The 23227-nt window shown below is 39.7% G+C and overlaps 1 protein-coding gene across 35 annotated transcripts in view; it reads left to right on the top strand.

Annotated features, from left to right (window-relative positions):
- NRCAM (neuronal cell adhesion molecule) overlaps nucleotides 1-23227 on the top strand; it is a 356777-nt gene that overhangs the window by 307544 nt on the left and 26006 nt on the right. For 16 of the 35 annotated variants that reach the window (XR_003998518.1, XR_003998516.1, XR_003998517.1 and 13 more), the window contains 5 exons: nucleotides 2-124; nucleotides 8130-8315; nucleotides 9524-9559; nucleotides 21346-21411; nucleotides 21960-22085. Coding sequence is in view for 32 of the 35 variants with exons in the window: in XM_030548968.1 (XP_030404828.1) it covers nucleotides 2-124; nucleotides 8130-8315; nucleotides 9524-9559; nucleotides 21346-21411; nucleotides 21960-22085 (537 nt within the window). In the remaining 3 variants the exon portion in view is untranslated. The remainder of the gene's footprint in view (nucleotide 1; nucleotides 125-8129; nucleotides 8316-9523; nucleotides 9560-21345; nucleotides 21412-21959; nucleotides 22086-23227) is intronic. The other 19 variants (XM_030548997.1, XM_030548998.1, XM_030548982.1 and 16 more) reach the window with 7 other exon arrangements.

The raw sequence follows: 23227 nt of genomic DNA, 5'->3' as shown, positions 1-23227 counted from the left end.
GTTCCTAGCTCACCTTCCTTTCTGAAGATTACTAATCCAACACTGGACTCTCTCACTTTGGAATGGGGTCCACCTACTCACCCAAATGGTGTTTTGATAGCGTATACACTAAAGTTTCAGCCAAGTAAGTAAATAATGGTAAAATCAAAAACCTGTGTCAGACCTGCCTACTGAATACTAATTTATATCCTTAATTCAGTAGTTTTTTCACAATTTACAGCAACTCTGTGGTATACCTTCTGTAAATTAAAAATAAATCATAATGAATGTTGTATTTGTTAAAATATTGTAAAGGTTGATCTACATTGACAATGGTCGCAAGTGAAAGAGTTCATCCCCTGGGCTACAACTGTGGGATTTTTTATTTTTTATTTATTTGTACTTCTCTACAATGAATTGATCCATGCTTCACCCCAAAATGCAAGTAAAAGCTGATGTGTAATTGTCAGCTAAGCAATAAACAAGTCATGGAATACCCTCTCAATCTAGACTGGAAAGCCACTAACCTGTCCTCCTTCAGATCCCCACTTCTACAGTAAATAGCCAACTGATAATGGTTAGACAAGTAGCTAGAGTTTTCAAGATTTTCATTTTATTTACATCTTAGAACTAAACCCCTCAAAAACCAAAAATTTTTGAATGACTCAACTCCAACTAATTGTCCTCCCTCCTCCATTCCTTCCATTTATTTGTCACATCTACTTCATATGTTTCTATCTTAAGTTAGATGTTAAGTTCTTTGTGGCAGGAACCATTTCTTTATATGTATAATATGTGCTTGACCCTGACTTGAGCTCCTGGAAGCAATTAATTCTTATAAATGATAGCAGAAATACAGTATTGTTACTCTAATAAATACAGTTGAGCTCTCTGCTATGATCATGATAAATATCTGACATGTAGCATATATCATACACTTGGATCCCTTTATAAAACTTACTAACTGATTTTACGTCGAATATATAGTAATCACTTCATCCACCACGGGAGATCAGAGAGCTCTTGTGATAAAATGTAACAACAATGGTTCAACAGAACACAGTACCATTACACAACACTTCTGGGATAGAAAGTACTCTCCCCAGTTGACATGTATGGAGAATATATGTAGGCAGAATATAATTTTACAAAAATGTTCAGATTTATCATGACTGCAAATGGTCTGGAATTGTTTCATATATTTTCTGAAAGACTGAGTCCTTGAGAGTCATCTTGTTTGTCTTTCAAGTACAGTTGAAAAGTAACAACCTCTTTTACCATGTGCGTACAAACCAGATGGGGCAGCATGGCCAGCGTCTGTGACTTGAGGCGGGGTGTCGAGAGAGCATGCCCGCAGTGATCTGATTGTGGCACTGACTACTGCGGAGAGGCAAGGGGGCCTTGGCCCTGAGAGGGAAGAGCGGGAGCTGGGTGCCCTCCTCAGGCAAAGCAGCCTGCGGTGCCTTTGCATAAAAATATAGTTCGCTGGGTGGCCACCTCTGCTTGGGAAGAATTAAATAGAAGAGTGGAGGGAGAAACCTGTGCAGCAGAGGGCAGCACCCATGACCCCACCCTGCCCTGGGGCAGAAGGCAGACCCCAGGAGAGGGGCACCTTGATGATGATCCAGTGCTCTCCTGAGCAAAGAGGTGGCATGGTTAGGAGCCAGGGGTGCAGAAGGGTGACATATTCAAACTGGTGGCAGCAGCAATGAGCTCCTCAGTGGGGACCTGCAGGTTGTGAATGCCAGGACTTCTGGGGCAGGGCAGATTGTTCTGGGCAAGCCAAGTGATTTCAGGCTCTGATTAAGGGGGGATTGGAAGGGGCTGAGGCAATGGCACTGGGAGGCAGTGGTGCCCTGTCCCCCTCGCGAACTGTCAATGGAGGGAGACTGGGATTAAGGGGGGCTGTGCCACAGTTCACCCCACATGGCTGCAAAACATGGCTGCAACAGGCTCCGGCAGTCAGAGAAGATGGTCAGTTCTACTGTTGGAGCTGTGAGACTATGATGGGATATAGGGGGGTCAGGGCCCCTCCAAGCATTGAGATCAGAAGGAAGGCCTGGCGGGAGGTTGACCAGGGCTGCTAACAGAGAGTTTTGCAAGGGAGTTCTCCAGGTGAAGGAGCAAATACAAGACCCTTGGGGTAAGTGGCTGTAGTGTGTGTTTGTGTTTAGGGGTTACTTGCTGTGTGCTGAGCTTGTGTTTGAGTGTGTGTTCATGTATTTGTTTGTTTGAAGGACCGTGTTCTGTGACTGGCAGTTGGAAGCTGGGAGCTTCAAAGTAAGGTTTGAAAGCTTGAAGCCTCTGTTAATTGGCTGAGCCTATGCCAGTGTGCGGGGCTATCAAGAAGGCCAGGGCTTTATAAAGCAGTGAGCAAGCGACCAAGGAGCTTTGTAACCAGGGCTGCTAACAGGGAGTTTTGCAAGGGAGTTTGGAAGGGGAATGGGAAGGGGGCAAGGTTCACTTGCCGTTTTTTAGAACCTGTAAACTAAACGATATTCAAAACTTCTTGATTTAAACAATATCCTTTCATTAATGTGGTAGCTGTAGTAGAGAATGCAGGCAGAAGCCCAGCAGCAGAGTGGGGGCTACCCAGTTTATTGCGCTGAGTGTGGCATGTATGATTACCTGCCCTGTGGGTGGGTGGCATATGTGTGCATTCGGTGCAAGGGGCTCCTGGCCCTCAGAGACTGCATACGGGCTTTGGAGGCCAGGGTGGCAGAACTGGAGGAGCTAAGGGAGGCAGAGAGGTTGATGAGGCTTTCTGGGACACTGTAGAATTGTCCCACCTCTGGTCAGACAGCCCCTGCTCTGTTGAGGAGGGTGAAAGGTCCAGGGAAGTAGAGCAGTCAACGGGAGCAGAGGGAGACCTTCCCATAGCTGGGACTCTCCTTCCAAATGGTGTTGGGGTATCCTTCTGAGGTTCCCTCTCCTGGGGAGGGAACTCCAGTCACTAGGAAAAGGCCGGTGTTAGTAATGGGAGATTCAATCATTAGAAACATAGATAGCTGGGTCTGTGATGACTGGGAGAACCATATGGTGACTTGCCTGCCTTGTGCAAAGGTTGCGGATCTCTCGAGATGTCTAGATAGACTTATGTGTAGTGCTGGGGAGGAGCCGGTGGTCGTGGTATATGTAAGTACCAATGACATAGGGAAGGGTAGGAGTGATGTCCTGGAGGCCAAATTTAGACTGCTAGGGAGGAGACTGACATCCAGGACCTCTATGGTGGCATTCTCAGAAACGCTCCTAGTTCCACGTGCAGGGCCAGATAGGCAGGCAAAGCTTCAAAGTCTCAATGTGTGGATGAGACGATGGTGTAGAGAGAAGGGGTTTAGATTCATTAGGAACTGGGGAAACTTTTGGGATGGGGGGAGCCTATACAGGAGAGATGGGCTCCACCTAAACCAAAGTGGAACCAGACTGCTGGCACTCAACATTAAAAAGGTTGCAGAGCAGTTTTTAAACTAAGAGATGGGAGAAAGCTGACTGTTTCAGAGGAGCATGTGGATCGGACAGAGACTTCTCTTAGAGGAGAGTCTATTGATAGAGATTCTCTAGGTTTTAGTCAGGAATAGAGGATGGGAGAGGATAATCTAGGGGCCAGATCAGAGGAAGAACATTCACATAAAAAAGAATCGAACACATCAGAAAAGGGCAGACAAATAAGCAGTGACAATTTTTTAAAATGCTTGTATATAAATGCTAGAAGTCTAAATAATAAGATGAACTAGAGTGCCTCGTGATAAAGGAGGATATTGCTATAATAGGCATCACAGAAACCTGGTGGATTGAGGACAATCAATGGGACACAATCATTCCGGGGTACAAAATATATCAGAAGGACAGAATAAGTTGGGGGGGGGAAGTGGCAATATATGTGAAAGAAAATGTAGAATCAAATGAAGTAAAAATCTTAAGTGAATTCACATGTTCCTTAGAATCTCTATGGATAGTAATTTCATCCTCTAGTTAGAATATAACATTAGGGATCTAGTATTGACCACCTGGCCAGGACACTGATAATGACGATGAAATACTAAGAGAAATGAGAGAGGCTATCAAAATTAAGAACTCAGTAATAGTGGGGGATTTCAGTTATCCCTATATTGACTGGGAACATGTCACTTCAGGATGAAATGCAGAGACAAAATTTCTCGATACTTTAAATGACTGCTTCTTGGAGCAGCTGGTACAGGAACCCACAAGGGGAGAGGCAACTCTTGATTTAGTCCTGAGTGGAACACAGGAGCTGGTCCACTACAGCAGGACCGCTTGGAAATAGTGACGATAATATAATAACATTTAACATCCCTGTGGTGGGAAGAACACCTCAACAGCCCAGCACTGTGGCATTTCATTTCGGAAAGGGGAACTATGCAAAAATGAGGGGGTTAGTTAAACAGAAATTAAAAGATACAGTAACTAAAGTGAAATCCCTGCAAGCTGCGTGGACTCTTTTCAAAGAAACTATAATAGAAGCCCAACTTAAATGTATACCCCAAATTAAAAAACACAGTAAAAGAACTAAAAAAGAGCCACCGTGGCTTAACAACCAAGTAAAAGAAGCAGTGAGAGATAAAAAGGCATCTTTTAAAAAGTGGAAGTCAAATCCTACTGAGGTAAATAGAAAGGAACATAAACGCTGCCTAATTAAGTGTAAAAATGTAATAAGAAAAGCCAAAGAGGAGTTTGAAGAATGTCTAGCCAAAAACTCCAAAGGTAATAAAAAAATGTTTTTTAAGTACATCAGAAGCAGGAAGCCTGCTAAACAACCAGTGGGGCCCCTGGACTATCGAAATATAAAAGGAGCACTTAAAGATGATAAAGTCATTGCAGAGAAACTTAATGGATTTTTTGCTTCAGTCTTCACGGCTGAGGAGGTTAGGGAGATTCGCAAACCTGAGCCAGCTTTTGTAGGTGACAAATCGGAGGAATTGTCACAGACTGAGGTGTCACTAGAGGAGATTTTAAAATTAATTGATAAACGTAAGAGTAACAAGTCACCAGGACCAGATGGCATTCACCCAAGAGTTCTGAAACAACTCAAATGTGAAGTTGCGGAACTATTAACTATGGTTTGTAACCTGTCCTTTAAATCGGCATCTGTACCCAATGACTGGAAGATAGCTAATGTAATGCCAGTATTTAAAAAGGGCTCTAGAGATGATCCCAGCAATTACAGACCAGTAAGTCTAGCATCAGTACCGGGCAAATTAGTTGAATCAATAGTAAAGAATAAAATTGTCAGACACGTAGAAGAACATAAATTTTTGGGCAAAAGTCAACATAGTTTCTGTAAAGGGAAATCGTGTCTTACTAATCCATTAGAATTCTTTGAAGGGTTCAACAAACATCTGGACATGGGGGATCCAGTGGACATAGTGTACTTAGACTTCCAGAAAGCCTTTGACAAGGTCCCTCACCAAAGGCTCTTACGTAAATTAAGTTGTCATGGGATAGGAGGGATGACCCTTTCATGGATTGAGAACTGATTAAAAGACAGGGAACAAAGGGTAGGAATAAATGGTAAATTCTCAGAATGGAGAGGGGTAGCTAATGGTGTCTCCAAGGGTCAGTCATAGGACCAATCCTATTCAACTTATTCATAAATGATCTGGAGAAGGGTAAAAAGTGAGGTGGCAAAGTTACTAAAAGATACTAAACTGCTCAAGATAGTCAAGACCAAAGCAGACTGTGAAGAACTTCAAAAAGATCTCACAAAACTAAGTGATTGGGTAACAAAATGACAAATGAAATTTAATGTGGATAGATGTAAAGTAATGCACATTGGAAGAAATAATCCCAACTATACATACAATATAATGGGGGCTAATTTAGCTGCAGTGAATCACGAAAAAGATCTTGGAGTCATCATGGATGGTTCTCTGAAGATGTCCATGCAGTGTGCAGCAACCGTCAAAAAAGCAACAGGATGTTAGGAATCATTAAAAAGAGGATAGAAAATAAGATGGAGAGTATCTTATTGCCCTTATATAAATCCATGGTACTCCCACATCTTAAATACTGCGTACAGACGTGGTCCTCATCTCAAAAAAGATATACTGGCATTAGAAAAGTTTCAGAGAAGGGCAACTAAAATGATTAGGGGTTTGGAACGGGTCCCATATGAGAAGAGATTAAAGAGGCTAGGACTTTTCAGCTTGGAAAAGAGTAGACTCAGGGGGGATATGATAGAGGTATATAAAATCATGAGTGATGTAGAGAAAGTAAATAAGGAAAAGATATTTACTTGTTCCCATAATACAAGAACTAGGGACCACCAAATGAAATTAATGGGCAGCAGGTTTAAAACAAATAAAAGGAAGTTCTTCACACAGTGCACAGTCAACTTGAGGAACTCCTTATCTGAGGAGGTTGTGAAGGCTGGGGCTATAACAATGTTTAAAAGAGAACTGGATACATTCATAGAGGTTAAGTCTGTTTATGGATATTAGCCGGGATGCGTAAGAAAGGGTATTCCTAGCCTCTGTTTGTCAGAGGGTGGAGATGGATGGCCGGAGAGAGATCACTTGATCATTCCCTGTTGGGTTCACTCCCTCTGGGGCACCTGACATTGACCACTGTTGGTAGACAGGATACTGGGCTAGATAGACCTTTGGTTTAACCCAGTACAGCCATTCTTATGTTCTTAGGTGGCAGGGGTTACAGCAACTGGCATGAGTTCTTCTTGTGCCCGCGCCTGGTCTGCAGGGCAGACCAGTGGCCTTCTCAAACACCTTGTGCACCCCATCCTTCCTACTGGCTGAGCACTCCAGGTGGCCGAAGGTGTATTTAATTCATTATCAATGTAAAGGGAAGACTTCCACCTGCTGCATCACAAACACTCCTTCATGTAGAGCTGGAGTTTTCTTTGCTGGTGTCTCCTAGAGCAACTGCCTACACCAGATCCTGCCTAGCTAGTGTAATATGAAAAGATGTCTGTATTGAGGGGCTCTAGCTGCAGGTCCATCTGAGTGTTTTTTTATTGTTTAGTTGATAATTTCACATATATGCCTTTTTATTATATTTTGAAAGGAAGCATGGATCAGTTGCCAAAAAATAAAAAACCTGTTGGACTATATATAATATGTGCATATGTGCATATATTTACAGTTTATAAATGTTCAAGTAAATACTGTGAATATAAAAAAAACCTAGTGGTAACATGATGCTTTTCCTATTTGGAATATTTTATTCTCTGCATGGTAACAGTATGGGATTCATTTGACTGTGAAGTGTGTGTGTGTGGTTACAAATGTGTATTTCAGTAATGACAGTAATGAGGACCTTTAATCACATAATCATCTACTGATATCAGAAAGTATCTTAATTTTAATTCATCTCCAAGATGACTTCTCACTCAGCCTTGCCCTTGGGATGCACTGGTCTCAGGCTATGCACCTAGAACCATTTGGAGCCATAAGTGCCTCCCACATAAAAAACTCCCAGCTGCCTCAATTTCTGTTCAACTGCTGCAATAACTTGGCACCAGTTAGCAATAATTTGACTATTTTGTACCAACATTTAGTGTGTTTTATTTTTAGGTAGGTAGTTTAGCATATTCATTCGGTTTTAGCAGTTTTTTAGGATATATTTTTCAAAAGCACATAAGTCCCATTTTCAAAAATGACACAGGTGTGCCAGTTTCATAAGTGATTTCAAAGTGACTTACACTCCTAAGTGTCTGAAGGTCAGATTATGCAAAGGCATTTAGGCACCTAACCTACGTAGACACTTTTGAAAATCCCACTAGACAACTATCTTCAACCTTAGGCCCTTAAATATCTTTGAAAATCTGGCAAAAAATCATTTTTCAAAATGGTGCTTAGGCTCCTAAGTCACTTAGGTGCTTTGGAAAATGTTGCCCGTAGTAAAAATATTTCCCTGTCTCCCTGCCATTCTCAGGAGGGAGTAAACTGCACCTTATGCCCCCTACACAGCCACACAAGCCTAGCCTCTATCCAGAATATAGGTGATTTATCAAGTCAGATAGCAGAAAATGAACAGCACTGTAGAGAAATTTGAAAAGAAAGGCGGTACCTGGTTATAAAATTTTTTAATTAACACAACTGTAATATAGATTGTGTTCCTAATTAGATATTCAAAGATAAACCATCTAACTCTTTATGCTTTTCTCACAATGACAGTTAACAGCACTCATGAATTAGGCCCCTTGGTAGAGATCAGAATTCCTGCAAACGAGACCAGCTTGATATTAAGTAATTTAAATTACAGCACACGATACAAGTTTTACTTTTATGCACAAACATCAGTTGGAGCTGGAAGTCAAACAACTGAGGAAGCAGTAACAATTATGGATGAAGGTAAGATGGGTATGTATAAAGAAAGTACATTTAAGTTTAAAGAATCCTACGTGTTTTATTCAAAATGTTAGTACTTTTTCCATGTTGAAGCACTCTTTATTAAAAATTATCTAGCGCACATCTAGTTTTAGTGTGCACTAATATAAATGATTTAAAACAGATTTTAAAGAAAAGATGTGCAAAATTTTTCTAGCACAACTGACGCTTAAAAAAATTGGTGTAAAAAGCCACCTCTGTATATCACGTTCCTTATAAGACCTAGGCTACTTGCTTTTCTGGGCTAGGCCGTGCCTTTCAAAGTTTTATACAACTTTACATACTTTTAAGTGCCTTTCCCAGTCATCTATACTATATCTATATTATTCTGCTTCCATGACCGCTTCTGGTCATAGGTACAATATTTTGTTCTGGTTATTGTCCTTCATCCAGTGATAAAGTCATGAAATGCTGCCTGCTATAATTTGGCTAATAGAAAATCTATAAAGTCTAAAACAATACAAATCTCTAAATCACAATAACTTACATACAGTCTAAATGTTTTCTCATGGGCCTACTAGGAACATGGGTGTACTGTAAATGTAGTACCACAGCTAGGACCAAGACCAGTCCAGTATATGGTTACCAGTTAAAGAGTCTGGGACAGCCACATGTTAATTTAGGACTAAGAGTATTGCTTTACAAGCTTACGTTGTTTTAGGCATTTTAGATTTAGGATCTGGGACAAAATTCTTCTGTTGGGAGTGCTCTCTTTTAAAATATTATGGACATTCAATTTAAATAATTAAAATCACTGTGGAAATTTTGTGATGCAGCCTTTGATAATTTTGCACATCTCTAATATTAAATTCTGTTCTATTGCAAGCTTTAGATTTACTTGTTTCATACTTGGTAAGCTTATAGTTTGTTGGAACTGCCATAAATTGGTTGGTATGAAACCGAGTAGATCTAATAGGTGTATTCTGGTTATATCATAAAATGTAACTTTTTTTAAAAAGTGAATGTTAACAGGCATGAACAGTAAAGATTAATAAATGCATATATATTAACTTTAGAATAATCAGTGTTCAGCATAAGTATGTATTTAATTTCTTACTCCCTTGATCTAATATATTTCACTTAGCGCATGCTTTTATGACAATTGATATTTATATATATATGTTCCCTCTGGTGTTGTATCTAATTATATAGTGTCCTATTTTTATTTTCCCCCATTAAAGCTGGTATTCTCCGTCCTGCTGTAGGTGCAGGCAAAGGTAAAATAAAACTCTGCATGATTTTGTAAGTGTGTAGATTTTTGCAGTGTTATAAATGGGGAAATTTCTGCTGGTAAGGAAAGAAAACACTGGCCTATATTTTGTTGTATTAACTATTCATTGATATTGGGGAAACTGTTTATTTAATAGGCTGCCTTGCTGATAAAGATACACCCTACATATTTTGCTACAAAGTTCCAGAGGAATTTGTTAGCTGTACTTCCGCAAACTCTAATTTTTTCTCTGCATTATAAAGTTGTATAGCACTGTCCTGTATGTTCAGGGTCTAGGTGCAGTATCATCCTCTTACTAGCATGGGGTAAACAGGCATTATTTCACACAAGCTCATCTACCTTATACAGGTTAGCCTTTATGGGTACGTCTGTACAGCCCACAGCAGTGAGTCTCTTAGCCCAGCTCGACAAACTCAGGCTGGTGGGGCTTATGCTACAGTGCTAAAAAAATCTGTGTAGTCATTTGTGGAGGGCTGGAACCAAGCCCCAACCCTCTGCCTAAGCTTCAGAGCCTAAACTCCAGCCCAAGCACCTACACAGCTATTTTTATGCAAGCCGAAGTCTGTCACACCAACCTGGGCTCTGGGACTCATTGCTGCTGGCTGTGTAGATGTATCCAACAACTGATATTGAAAGTATTCTGCCGAGCATAGGCGCACAAACTAGGGGTGCCGAGGGTGCTCCTGCAGCCCCTGTTTTGAAGTGGTTTCCATCAGATACAAGGTTTACCATTTGGTTCAATGGCTTTCAGTGGCTCAATCTCCACTATAAAAACTGTTCCAGCACCTATACTGCCAAGTATATGTTATCTGAGAAGAGGAACATCCTTTACTCCTGGGGGAATTCTGTGCCACTGTGCATGTGCAGCATTTATGTCTCCCACAGATTTTTTTGCTTCTCTGCAGAAATATGACTTTCTGACAGGGAAACAAAGGGAAGTCACAAGAGTTGTCGTGTGACCCTCCCCAGCAGTATGTTCTGGGTGCCCAGGGAAAACGTCAGAGAGAGAAATCACTGTGGGGCAGGAGGCGGGACTGGGGAAGACCTGGCTGGTAGCTCCTTCTCTGTGCCAGGCTCAGCTGCTGGTCCTGGCTAGGCTCGAGTGGACGGGACTTCCTCTTCCCCTGCACAGCACCCCCAGATTTCTCCCCTAGCATCAGGAAGCTCTGCAAACTCCCCCACACCACCCTACCCCACTTCCTGTGTGCATCACTCCTCAGCTGCAGGAGGAGGGATCCTGCTACAGGGAGCTGCTCCCCCATCTGCCCAACCCCTGTGCATCCAGACCCCTCATACCCAGACCCTCCTGCCAAGTCTCATCACCCCCGCACTCAGACCTCCCCCCCATGAGCCCCACTCCCCCTGCATCTAGACTACTACAACAAGTCACCCACACCCGGATCCCACCCTTCCAAGCCCTATGCAACTGCACCTGGATCCCCCACTCCCTCAGAATCTGGACCCCCCCACTAAGCCCCCAACACCCAGACCCACCTGCCGAGCTCTATCTCCCCAACACTGAGATCCAACCATCTTCACCTGGACACCTCTGCAGAGTCTTATTACATTTGCACTCAGAGCCCCCCAACAATCCCCTGTGCATCCAGATCCCCCCCGCACCCAAATCCACTACTGAGCTGCCCACACCTAGATTGCCCCACACAGAATCCTCTCAACCCACACCTACATTCCAACAAGGAGTCTGGTGGCACCCTAAAGACTAACATTTATTCGGGCATAAGCTTTCGTGGGTAAAAAAACTCACTTCTTCAGATGCATGGAAAAAGTGAGGTTTTTTACCCATGAAAGCTTATGCCCAAATGAATCTGTTTAGTCTTTAAGGTGCCACCAGACTCCTTGTTATTTTTTGTGGATACAGACTAACACGTCTACCTCCTGATACTTTCCTAATCCTGTTCTGTTTGACCTTCTCCATGACTTCTGTTTACTTAGAATATGCAGCTCGTTATAAAGGTGATTTTTTTTTTTTTTTAGCTACAGCTGGTTAAAATGCATGAATCTAAAAACTGCATATATAAAACACATTCACCACATCAAATATTGGCATTTAGAAGGTAGATAGCTACATAAATGTGTATTGATGCTTCTTTTGCAATCCATCAACTGGCTGGACTTGAGGCTACTGAAATAAAAGAGAAGATTATCGACTAAGAAGCTGGATACATATACATTATTGAAGCAACCGGAAATACATCATTGTAATTACTTGACTTCAGTCCCACCAAGCATCTTCTATCATCAGGTCTTATAAATAGGTCATTAAGGAAGGAAGAGAGAATGAAATTTGAGGAACCAGCAAGATAAATACCACCAGAGCATATAGGATGTACTGACATAACACTCACAGAGAGGCACAATTATTTGCATAATCTTCAGCACCATTAGCACTAGAATGCTAACACTTCTAATCAAACAAATACATTAGGATAGTATCTTATTCTCTGTATTAATCCCATATGATAATCATTAAAATATTACTTTTGTTGTTGCAAAAAGATAAGGTGGGCACTAAGTTTGAAACTATCCCTTTTTAATTGTATCACTTGCATATACAAAATGTAGCTGTTTGCTGTGGACTAAAAATAATTTTCAGCAGCATTCTTGTCTCCTAGTTTCAGATAGAGTGTTGGTCATCTCAGTAGAAGCATCAGCAAATTTGTGCTTGCAGGAAGAGATGAGACTACTTATTAAGGATGGTCCTGTTAGGGCACTTGCCTCAGGAGACCCAAATATGATTCCCTGCTTTCCCACAGGCTTCCTGCCTGACATTGGGCAAGTCACTTAGTGTCTCTGTGCCTCAGTTCCCCATTTGAAAAAAATGGGGCTAATGGTATCTGAGAGGGTTCTTATGAGGTGACAATACACTGAAAAATGGTGCAGTGCTCAAGATACTAGGATAAGTACTTAAGATAGGTTTCCTGCACACTCAGCCTTTTCTCCAATATGACTTGCTGTTGCTAGTTGTTTTCTCCTCAGATCCCAGATCAGGAGGTATTTAGGGTATAGAGAAGAGCACCAGTCCGGCCCAGAAAAAAAAGCCAGTCGTGAGCTCTTAGCTCACATGTGGAGTACTGTAGTGGAATTGCCTTTACAGGAGCTTGTGAAACCATAAAAGAATGCATGATTTGTCAGACAGTTTGGTCTGTCAAATTAATTATGCCTTAACTACTTTGTTTTTCCTTCAGCTAAGACTCTATATTCAGGCGCTTACCATCTCCTGTCTTGTTTATTGTAGCATCCTCCTTCTCTTTGGCTTCCCTGACACCATTGTAGTCTACCTCCTTTATTCCATATAAAATGCTGCAGCTAAGATCATCCCTGCTCCCTCTTTCAGCCCCTGCAGGGGGCTCCCCCTCCTTTACTGTGCCAAATGCAAGCTTCTTGTCCTTGCCTTTGAGGCTCTGCGTAGCTCTGTCCTAGTATTTTTTTGTATTACTCCGTCCACTGGTTCCATCAATGAGGCCAGATTTAATGCACTGTGTGTCCACTTTCTTATGGAATGTCTCCATGTTTTCCTCCATCCAGTCCCTACGTGCTGAACACCCATCAGTAGCTGGTCAACATGGCCACTTCATTCTCCTTACTCAAATCCCCCTTCAATATTCGTAATAATTGGGAGAGTAGACTAGAGAAGATAGTAATGACTTCTTGGTAATAGCATGCAATCATTGCTTCCTTGCCGTAACTTTTCATGGTCCAGACAGGATGTGTAACAGGAAGGTGACTTTCCTGCTTCACTCTACTAGTAGAATATCTCCTCAGCAACTCACATAACATGAGAGTAGCCTAATACTTGCATATCCTAATTCTAAAAAAGCAATGCACTCTTGAGTTTCATTGTGCAATAACTGTCTTTTAACAAAAATTCATTTTCACACAATTCTTTGTTTGCCCTGTCAATTCATGGCAGAATCTGCTACCTGTCATCTTTTCTTGTTTTATATTCTTGAGGCTATTCCTCATCTACCTATAATTTTGCAATAATGCCTCATAAAAAGCAGGTCTTATCAATACAGCAATAAACAGAAATAGTATGGTGCAGTTGTATAGATATATTCAACATAATTTCACTCTACAGAAGTCTCAACCCACCACTTTGTTCATGGAGGAGTAGTGTGCTGCTTCAGGATTTAGGGATTTCAGGATCCGTATGAAGTCATGTTTGATGGTGAGTTTGTCACATGATTGGATCATTACTGAGGGAATTTAATTAGCTATTCAGTTGAACTAAATATTGAAAAAATTATCCACCTCAGTTTTAAAACTTTGTTATATCTCATTACTCATCTTACCGATTGTGTATTCTATCTATATCTTAGTTATCTAGAGGAACAGTGTTAGTGAATGGCTGGAAGGTTATACATGGCTATACAGATTAATTAAAAACAGGTTGTCATTGATTTTAAAGAAAGATTATTATTAGTTAGGTCCGGGTCCTCTGATCCTACCATTAGATCCAGGCAGGTAAATGTTTGTACTCAAGAGAGTTCCACTGAAACTAGTGGGGCTCCAGACACTGCTTCCCATTTCAGGATTGGAGCCATGGTCACTGATTGATGCCAGCTATATTTTAGCATCATATCAGTGCTACAGAGTGGTTAACAGAGATTAATTTGTTGGAGGTAGCTGAACAATAATCAATCAGCCTGTGTAAACTGGTTCGCCTCATAGTAATCCAGTTTCTTCTTTGTGGAGCAAATGTACTATCAGATTACTGCTTGTACTACACTATTGTATAGTTGCAGGAGCACAGAATTTAATGCACATTTACTATTTCTTACTGAACAGGCATTTCTTCACAAGAGTACTAAGCTTTTTTTTTTTTTTTTTTTTAACCAGTTGGCATCGGTACAGTTTCGGAGCTCATGTCAACTGTTTTTTATGCATTGGTGATGAGTGCTGAGAAACCTCTGTTTTCAGAGCCAAAGGTTGATTGCCATTAGAGGTGTGCTGACCCAGAAAGCAAGAATTTGGATAGATTTACGACAGGCTCTGGGTGTTCAACCACACAGATCCCTTGCTTTCATCACCTCAGGCTGCAGAAATCATATTGTATTATGTAACATGCAGTATCATACAGCATGAGAACACGGTGCATGAGACAGACTTTAAAAAACAAAAGAATCCCCCCAATTTTTCTAAAACTTATGGAAAAATACATTAATTAATTAAAAAAAGGACAGGTATAAAATTAATGATGCTGTATAGCTGAACTCTTTATTCAAAGTACTGTCTTCAGTAAGAAAAACCTAGAAAAGAAATCTGAACAATTAGTAAGGAAGACCGTATAAAAATAACCATTTATAAGAATCAGATGAGAGTATATGTGGAGAATTTGATCGTAAATCAGACAGTTGGGTTGATATTGAACCTAAAGTTCAAAGAGAATGAAGAACAGAGGCAACTTGGCCATTGTGTGCAATTACATATACAAGGAGAATTTACCAATGCCAGAGGGACTTTAATCTAGCAGTTCTAGCAGACTAATTAGATCAAAAGCTCTCAACTGAAGTTGGAGAAGTTCAAAAAGGAAATAAGATGCAAATTTTTAACAGAGAATATAATTAGTGATTGATATAGTCTGCCAAGAGATATAGTAGATTCTTTATCATTTGAAGTCTTTAAATCAAGATTAGAAATCTCTAAAAGACATGGTATAGTTCAGCCACAAGCTATAAGACTTGGTCAAGGGTTTATTGGGTGAAATTCTGTGGCCTGTATATGCAGGAGGTTGAAGTAGTTGACCCTAATCAACACTTCTGGCTTTAAAATCTATGATAAAACTTACTGTTCCTTTGACACTTATTTTTAAAAAATCATTGACAACTTTGGAGAGACCAGAATATTTCAGGAAAAAAAAGAGGTACCAATTTACCCACACACACACACACACCCCAGCCAAAGAGTGCCATCCTGACAATTGCCATCCTGTAAATCTTTTATCCCAGTATATGAATGAAACAAATACAGGAACTCCTAACTTAAAGTCATCCTGGTTATCGTTGTTTCATTGTTAAGTTGCTGATCAATTAGAGAACATGCTCATTTAAAGTTGTGAAATGCTCCCTTCTAACATCGTTTGGCAGCCGCCTATTTTGTACGCTGCTTGCAGGAAGAGCAGCCCGTTGCAGCTACCTGGTGGGTGGTTGGAACCAGGGTGGACCGGCAGCCCCCCGTCAGCTCCCCCATCAGCTCCCCACTCCCGTAAGTTCCCTGTGCAGCAGCTGTCCCTCCCCCCACTGCCATGTGCTGCTCTTGCCTTCTGCCTTGGAGCTGCTCCCTGAGACTCTTGCTTGCTGTATGGGGGGAGGGGGCAGAGAGGGGCCAATGTCAAGGTGTCCCCCCTTCCCCCTACTCCTGCACCCCTTTACCCCATCTTCCATAGAGCAGGGGGGACACAAGACTGATGGAGGGAACTTCTAGACAGTAGCTGCAGGTCTCAGGTCTCAGCAAGCTGATTTAATTAACAAGGCAGTGTACTTAAGCCTGGGGTCAGCTACTTAAAGGGGAAATGCACATTTTTTCTCTCACACACAGGGTGAGTGTGTCTATCTGCTCTCCCTTCTTTCCTGCTGCCTTGTAGAGTGTTATGAGAGTTAACCCTTGAGGGCTCAGTCAATTGCTGGTTCATTTAGCAGTAAGAGATTCCCTGGGAAATATCCCACCCTCTGGCTCCTCCACCTCAACCAAGCTTCACAATCATCATCACTGTGTACCAGTATTAAATTGTTTGTGTAACACTTATGCTGTGTGTGTGTGTGTGTGTGTGTGTGTGTGTGTGTGTGTGTGTGTGTGTGTGTGTGTGTGTGTGTGTGTGTGTGTGTGTGTGTGTGTGTGTGTGTGTGTGTGTGTGTGAAAAAAATTTCCCTGGAACCTAATCCCTTCATTTACATTAATTCTTATGGGGAAATTGGATTAGCTTAACATCATGTCACTTAAAGTCGCATTTTTCAGGAACATAACTACAGCGTTAAGTGAGGAGTTACTGTACTAAGGACCAGATTGTGGCTGACCCCTGTTTGAGTGCGCAAATGAATAAGGACCATTATGTATCTTGCATTCTGCCTGCCAAGACCAGGCACAGTCCCAGTTGCTGCACTTTCCTAAGTTCAAAGACTGCTCAGTATTAACTCACTACATGCTCATTATATGCTCTAGCTACCTCAGAGTGGGTATGGAGGAGTCAGGACTGCAGCCTAATGCCCTTATGTATATGCATCATGATAGTATGTGATCATGTAATTAAAAACTGTTTTCCCCAGACAACAATAAATCTGGCATTTGCTAACTTATGAGTACTTGATTTTGAAATCTAAATTCCGTTTTTTAATGTAGATTTTTTGGGTCAGGGTTTGGTTTGGGATGTAATATATACAGTATAGTCTGGCTGAGAGATGATTTGGGAAGGCTTGATCAAAGTCTACCAAAATGTTAATGAAGTAAACAAGAAGTATGGGAGGAAGGAGAATAGTGATGTGGTTTGATAGTGGGCTGAGAGATTTAACTAGAACTGGTTGGATGAAATGAAGAAAATAGAACAGTAATATAAATATCAGAAAAAAATTCCTGACATGGAAATTATTAGGCTGTGGAATAATCTCATGAGAGTATGAGAGTAAACTCCCTTACTAGACTGGATTTAACAGGTGTAAATGAATTGCAAGGAACTCTGCTGCATTGGGAGATAGGGGGATTGGCTCATCTTTTATCACAAGAATCTTTCTAAAAGCAGCAAAGAATCCTGTGGCACCTTATAGACTAACAGAAGTTTTGGAGCATGAGCTTTCATGGGTGAATACCCACTTCGTCGGATGCATGTAGTGGAAATTTCCAGGAGCAGGTATATATATGCAAGCAAGCTAGAGATAACGAGGATAGTTCAGTCGGGGAGGAAGAGGCCTGTTCTAGCAGTTGAGGTGTGAAAACCAAGGGAGGAGAAACTGGTTTTATAGTTGGCAAGCCAAACAAAACCAGTTTCTCCTCCCTTGGTTTTCACTCCTCAACTGCTAGAACAGGGCCTCGTCCTCCCTGACTGAACTATCCTTGTTATAGAATATTAGGGTTGGAAAGGACCTCAGGAGATCATCTAGTCCAACCCCCTGCTCAAAGCAGGACAAATCCCTTGACAGCTTTTTTTTAAACCCCTGGTTCCCTAAATGGCCCCCTTAAGGATTGAGCTCATAACCCTGGGTTTAGGAGGCCAATGCTCAAACCACTGTGCTATCTCTGCCCACTATAGCTTGCTTGCATATATATACCTGCCCCTGGAAATTTCCACTACATGCATCCAACCAAGTGAGTATTCACCCATGAAAGCTCATGCTCCAAAACGTCTGTTAATCTATAAGGTGCCACAGGATTCTTTGCTGCTTTTACAGATACAGACTAACACGGCTATCCCTCTGATACAAGAATCTTTCTATCTCTTCAATACTTTTATGATTAAAAGGATCTTGCCAAAAGAGTGGCTTAAAGAAAAAGACTATTTTAAAGCACTGTTCTAATTACTGTAAAAATGTTTTTCCATCATTTAGTTGCTTTGTACATCTTTGAGAGATTTACAGAGAGAATGATCCCAAATGAGTTTGTATGTAATTTTCTCTCTCAACTTGCAGCTAGAAGTACTGTATGAAATGGATATTTCAGATTTTAAGCCTCTCTAATTTAAAAATGGTGCCATCTGTTTAACAACCTGACTTGATTCCATGGAAGTCAATGGGATTCTTTCCATTGACTTCAGTGGTCATTGGATCAAGTCCTAAATGAGTTCATCTGTTATTGCAGAGTTTTGGTGCAGCAGATAATTATAGGTTCTTGCAGTAGGTATTCAGATGTTTATTTCACATTAGTGAATTAAGTGTTATACTAAAATGATATTTAAGGAGATACTGCAGGTGCTACTTCTGCTCTAAACTGAATAAATGTATGGTCTTGCTTTAATGGAAATAATTTTTGTCCATTTATTAATAAGTGTAAGATGTGAATTTCAGTTAGGAATCCTGTGTTGTCAGCTCTTTCTTGTTCCTTTATATACTTTTATGATGCAAACAAGGTTCTGTAGTAACAACTTCTTGTGTTTTTTGGAGATACTAAGATGTGGAAAGGACATAGAAGGGTAAAAATGTTAGCCCAGTAAACAAAGAACAAACAGAGAAGCAGCACGAAGATATAGATGATACTTTTTTAATCAACTAAATTAAACTCAAATTGGCCAGCCATTAAGAACCACACTGACTTCTGCAGACACTGGAAAATAAGAGATATAGTTTTGGGGTGTAATTGAAACCTTACAATGAAACTGTGTGAGAGAGTGAAACAAAGGGGAGCTGCTTTTTTATTCTGTTTGGGTTTTTTTAATTATTTTGGGATAGGGACAGAAGGAGTGTTAAATATATATTAAAGACTGGACCTCAGATCACGTTTTCCTGGGATTACTTGCACAAGTCAGATGAACAGGACTTCGCTGCAGGGTTGGGTGTGGAATGCCAGTATGCTACATGTGATCCTGTATCTTTCAGCAATGAACTTTAAAAATATTAAGATCTTTTCAGAGAAAATAATAATTTAAATTTTTTGTGCCTTAAAGGATGGTAACATTTTCTAACCAGTGTCGCTATTATTTTTCACTCTGAACAGATCACACACAAACATACTCCTCATACATGTATTGCTGGAATGAGGCATTTTCTCTTTAGATTTAATTTGGAGAATTAATTTCACAAACTAAGAGAGGAAACTTAGAATGAGATTTTCACACACATCTTTAATATTATGAATATTTTTAAAAATTGGCTATCCTCAGCACATTTTGAATGAATTGCATTGTTCTTCAAGATGTAGAAAGCAAATCCATAAATATTTGATTCTCCGAGTTAACAGAGTTAGGAACATGGGAAAAGAATAAACTTGGCAGGATTTTAAAAAATGTGTGATAGCACTTGAGAATTGCACCATCAAGATCTTGTGGCCTGTTCGCAAAACAAATTTCAGACATATTTTCATTTACAATTTAATAATATTAATTTGGCAAAGACTGAGTGCCCTCATATTTGTGAATCTAATTTGTAGAGTATTAGTCTGTCTGTGAAATCCTGGCCCCACTGAAGTCAATGGGAGTTTTTCTATTGACTTTACTTGGGCTAGGATTTCACCTATGGTATTTTGTTGGCCTTTGAGAAGTATTCTTGGTATTATATCTGAGAGAGAGAAAGTGCCTTTTTACTAGAAGTGGAAACCTCAATGACAAATAATACTATAACAGCAGAATATCTGCACAGAAAAACAATTTCATGCATTGCTCTCTGAAGGAAAACCGCTTAGTAAATGCATTGGTCTGGATTTCTATTTAGATGGATTTCAAGATGACCTATGTTGTGAAAAAGAACCTATTTACTTAACAGCATTGAGCAAACAAGAATACTGAAACCGACTGAAGAATTATAAAGTAAATATATTTATTTAAAAGACGTGAGCTAAAATATAGCTATTTAAGGATCCACAAGAAACTAGTCCTACTCGTTGTAGCCAAATGCCTTCTCCTCGTCCAGGGAAAGCACCTCATGTTGAAGGGAATGTCTTTTTGGCAGTGTTTATAAGATAATACCATAATATCCATAATATTGATAATTCTTTCCAATGAATCTTTCTTGACTGTGGAAAATATTGATTTCTACCCTTCACACCAGACTGTTTTGGTAGTGGTTACACCAATATGTGGTTCTTGCTGGTTTTTTCAAGTAGTACAGTCATTTTCTTGCAAAAGTGAGCTTTTGAAGTTTTGGGCCTCGGTTTCTTTTTTTTGTTTAGCTACCCACTTTATATTGTTCAAAAACAGAAACAAAAACCATCCACTTTTGACTGAGTCCAGATTTACTATAGTTGACTAGCTGAATTTCTATTTTTGACTGAGGTCTGAATTAACAACCTGGATGCTGTAACCTACAGATTCAAAAGTGTCCACTTATTTTGGGTACCTCAATTTTAGGGTTACCAACCTGAAACATGAAGGGCCTGATTTTCTGAGGTGCTCAGCATTGCAGCTTCCACTGAAGTCAGTTGGAGTTGTGGATGCTAAGTGCCTCAAAAATCAAGTTCCTAGGTATTCTGAGGCTGGACACCAAAAATTGTGCTATCCAAAATAAATGGAAAATTGAAAATATAGGTCTCCACCTTCTAAATCATAAAAATAAGAGAGAGAAAAGGATAATGTCTCCCAGAGATTCTCAAGGAGTGTGTAGGCTTGTCCTACCTAACTCAATTTTCCAGAACCAGAAAATAAAATTATGTGGCTCTCGTTTTTTTCCCTGGAATTTAGTGTCTGCATACTGATTACTTGCTTCTCAAGAGTGGATTAGAATTAAGACACATTAACTAGAATCTAAAAATAGTTATTTGCTCTTTTGGTGGGGGAGAGTTACTATTGATGGCTAAATTGTCAATAGAGTATTTAAAATAAAAGTCTGAAATGTTAATTAAGATTATTTAAGAAATGCTCATCTATAAATGTTAGAGTTTAGCACATCTGTAATCTGGCTTGCTTTCAGAGTAATTTACATTACCCTGTCTTTTTCATATTTTATCAAGTACAATTATTTGTAAAAAAAACCTGCATGAACTTAGAGTATGCATGTGTTGGTTCTCTTAACAGGTAAGATTCTGTTGTCTGCTGTGTTGTTTAAACATTATTTTCCTATGTAAAACTGTTTTTACTCTTTTTATGTTTCTTCTTTTCTACTATCTCTGGTGATGAAGGATACTCAGAAACCCTTTTTGCAACATCCCCTGTCATACATACTGTCCATCCAACATTTTATAAGGGTATTGTGATCCTTTTTATCATTATAAATTCAGTATAGATAGTTGAAAAGCAAAATTCTATTCAGGGCCTGTAGTGAGGAATTTTCAAAGTCTGTGAAATACTACATGGAATCAAGGAAATTGTGTACATGCTTTACAATACATCTTCTCCTACAGTTCCCAGTACTGAGTGACCTGTGGAATGCTCTTCACAATGCTGTCTGCATTGTACTTCAAGAGATTTAAACGATAGTATTTTGCAGGGCTTTGGCAATTTGGTATTTTAAAGTGTTTGGCAATTTTAGTGGTCTAGGCCAAACCAGCAGAGTTCATAGATTTAGTTCTCCTTTCTAATTTAATAGTGTAGTGACTACCTGCTGTTCAACTACTGCATGTGCTAATGCTGCAATTTAGTCACTAATTCTCAATAATGGAAACAATGAGTATGTATGAACTGTGCATTCCATATAGATGGTCCAAATTAGCATAGTGGTTTCTTAAGATAGATTTTATTATATGCGTGAAGCCACAATTTCATATTTTGCTTTGTTTTTCTATTGTGTATTCAGTGCGACCAGTTTATCCAAGGATCAGAAATGTTACTGCATCTGCTGCTGACACCTATGCCAATATCAGTTGGGAGTATGAGGGACCAGATCATGTGAACTTTTATGTTGAATATGGTGTAGCAGGCAGTAAGAAGTCATTTCATTTAATTATTCTAAGTGCTGAGATATATTTTAAAATATTTGAATAACTGAATTTGGCATATATGGATCTAGCTTTATTGATAGTTTTTTAAATGTCTAGAAAAATATCTTTTAATTTGATCTAGCAGACTGAGTCATATTCATATAGTAATGAAAATTCCTGCTCTTTGGGATACATGATGCTTAGAAAATAAGCCTTTGTTCCCTTGTGTTACTTCATTAACTCTTGTGAACAAGAACCATTACTACCTTTAACTGCCTGAAGCTGTTCATCATGCAGTGATTACAATCCTGCAGTGAAAATAAATTGTAGTGGTTCTATTAAATGTCCTAAGAAAATTACAGTGACAGAAATACATATATCAAAATAAAAAAGAATCAAACAAAAACAAATCTTGTCAAGTTATCCCTTAAAATAGCAGCAACCAAATAGCATATTAGGAACAATAATCTTCTACCCACATATTAGCATGTAGGTAACAACAAAAATAAAGCTCTAATCCTCTGTAAGGGCAGTTTGATTTAGTTCTCCTTATGCATTAACATTAAGATGCTGAGTTGATAAAATGGAGACACTTCCAGTACATTGTCCTTATTAAGTGGTGAATAAATGCCAAAGACAGTAGAACCTCAGAGTTACAAACACCAGAGTTACGAACTGACTAGTGAACCACACAGCTCATTGAGAACCAGAGGTACGCAATCAGGCAGCAGCAGAGACAAAACAAAAACAAAAAACAAATACAGTACAGTACTGTATTAAATTTAAACTGCTAAAAAAAACAGATCATTGAAAAAAAGATTTGAGAAGTTAAGGAAACTGTTTCTGTGCTTGTTTCATTTAAATTAAGATGGTTAAAAGCAGCATTTTTCTTCTCCATAGTAAAGTTTCAAGGCTATATTAAATCAATGTTCAGTTGTAAACTTTTGAAAGAACAACCGTAACATTTTGTTCAGAGTTATAACATTTCAGAATAATGAACAACCTCCATCCCCAAGGTGTTTGTAACTCTGAGGTTCGACTGTAATTTTAAGCCTGCTTATGAAAAGGTATAAGTTTTGTTCTGAACTTTGCTAAGAATCGCTTGAGATGATTTTAGAAAAAGATGTACACAAATGTGAGGAAG

The sequence above is a fragment of the Gopherus evgoodei genome, chromosome 1 (genome assembly GCF_007399415.2).
Source record: "Gopherus evgoodei ecotype Sinaloan lineage chromosome 1, rGopEvg1_v1.p, whole genome shotgun sequence".
Lineage (NCBI taxonomy): Eukaryota > Metazoa > Chordata > Testudines > Testudinidae > Gopherus > Gopherus evgoodei.
This window is presented reverse-complemented; position numbering and strand designations above follow the sequence as displayed.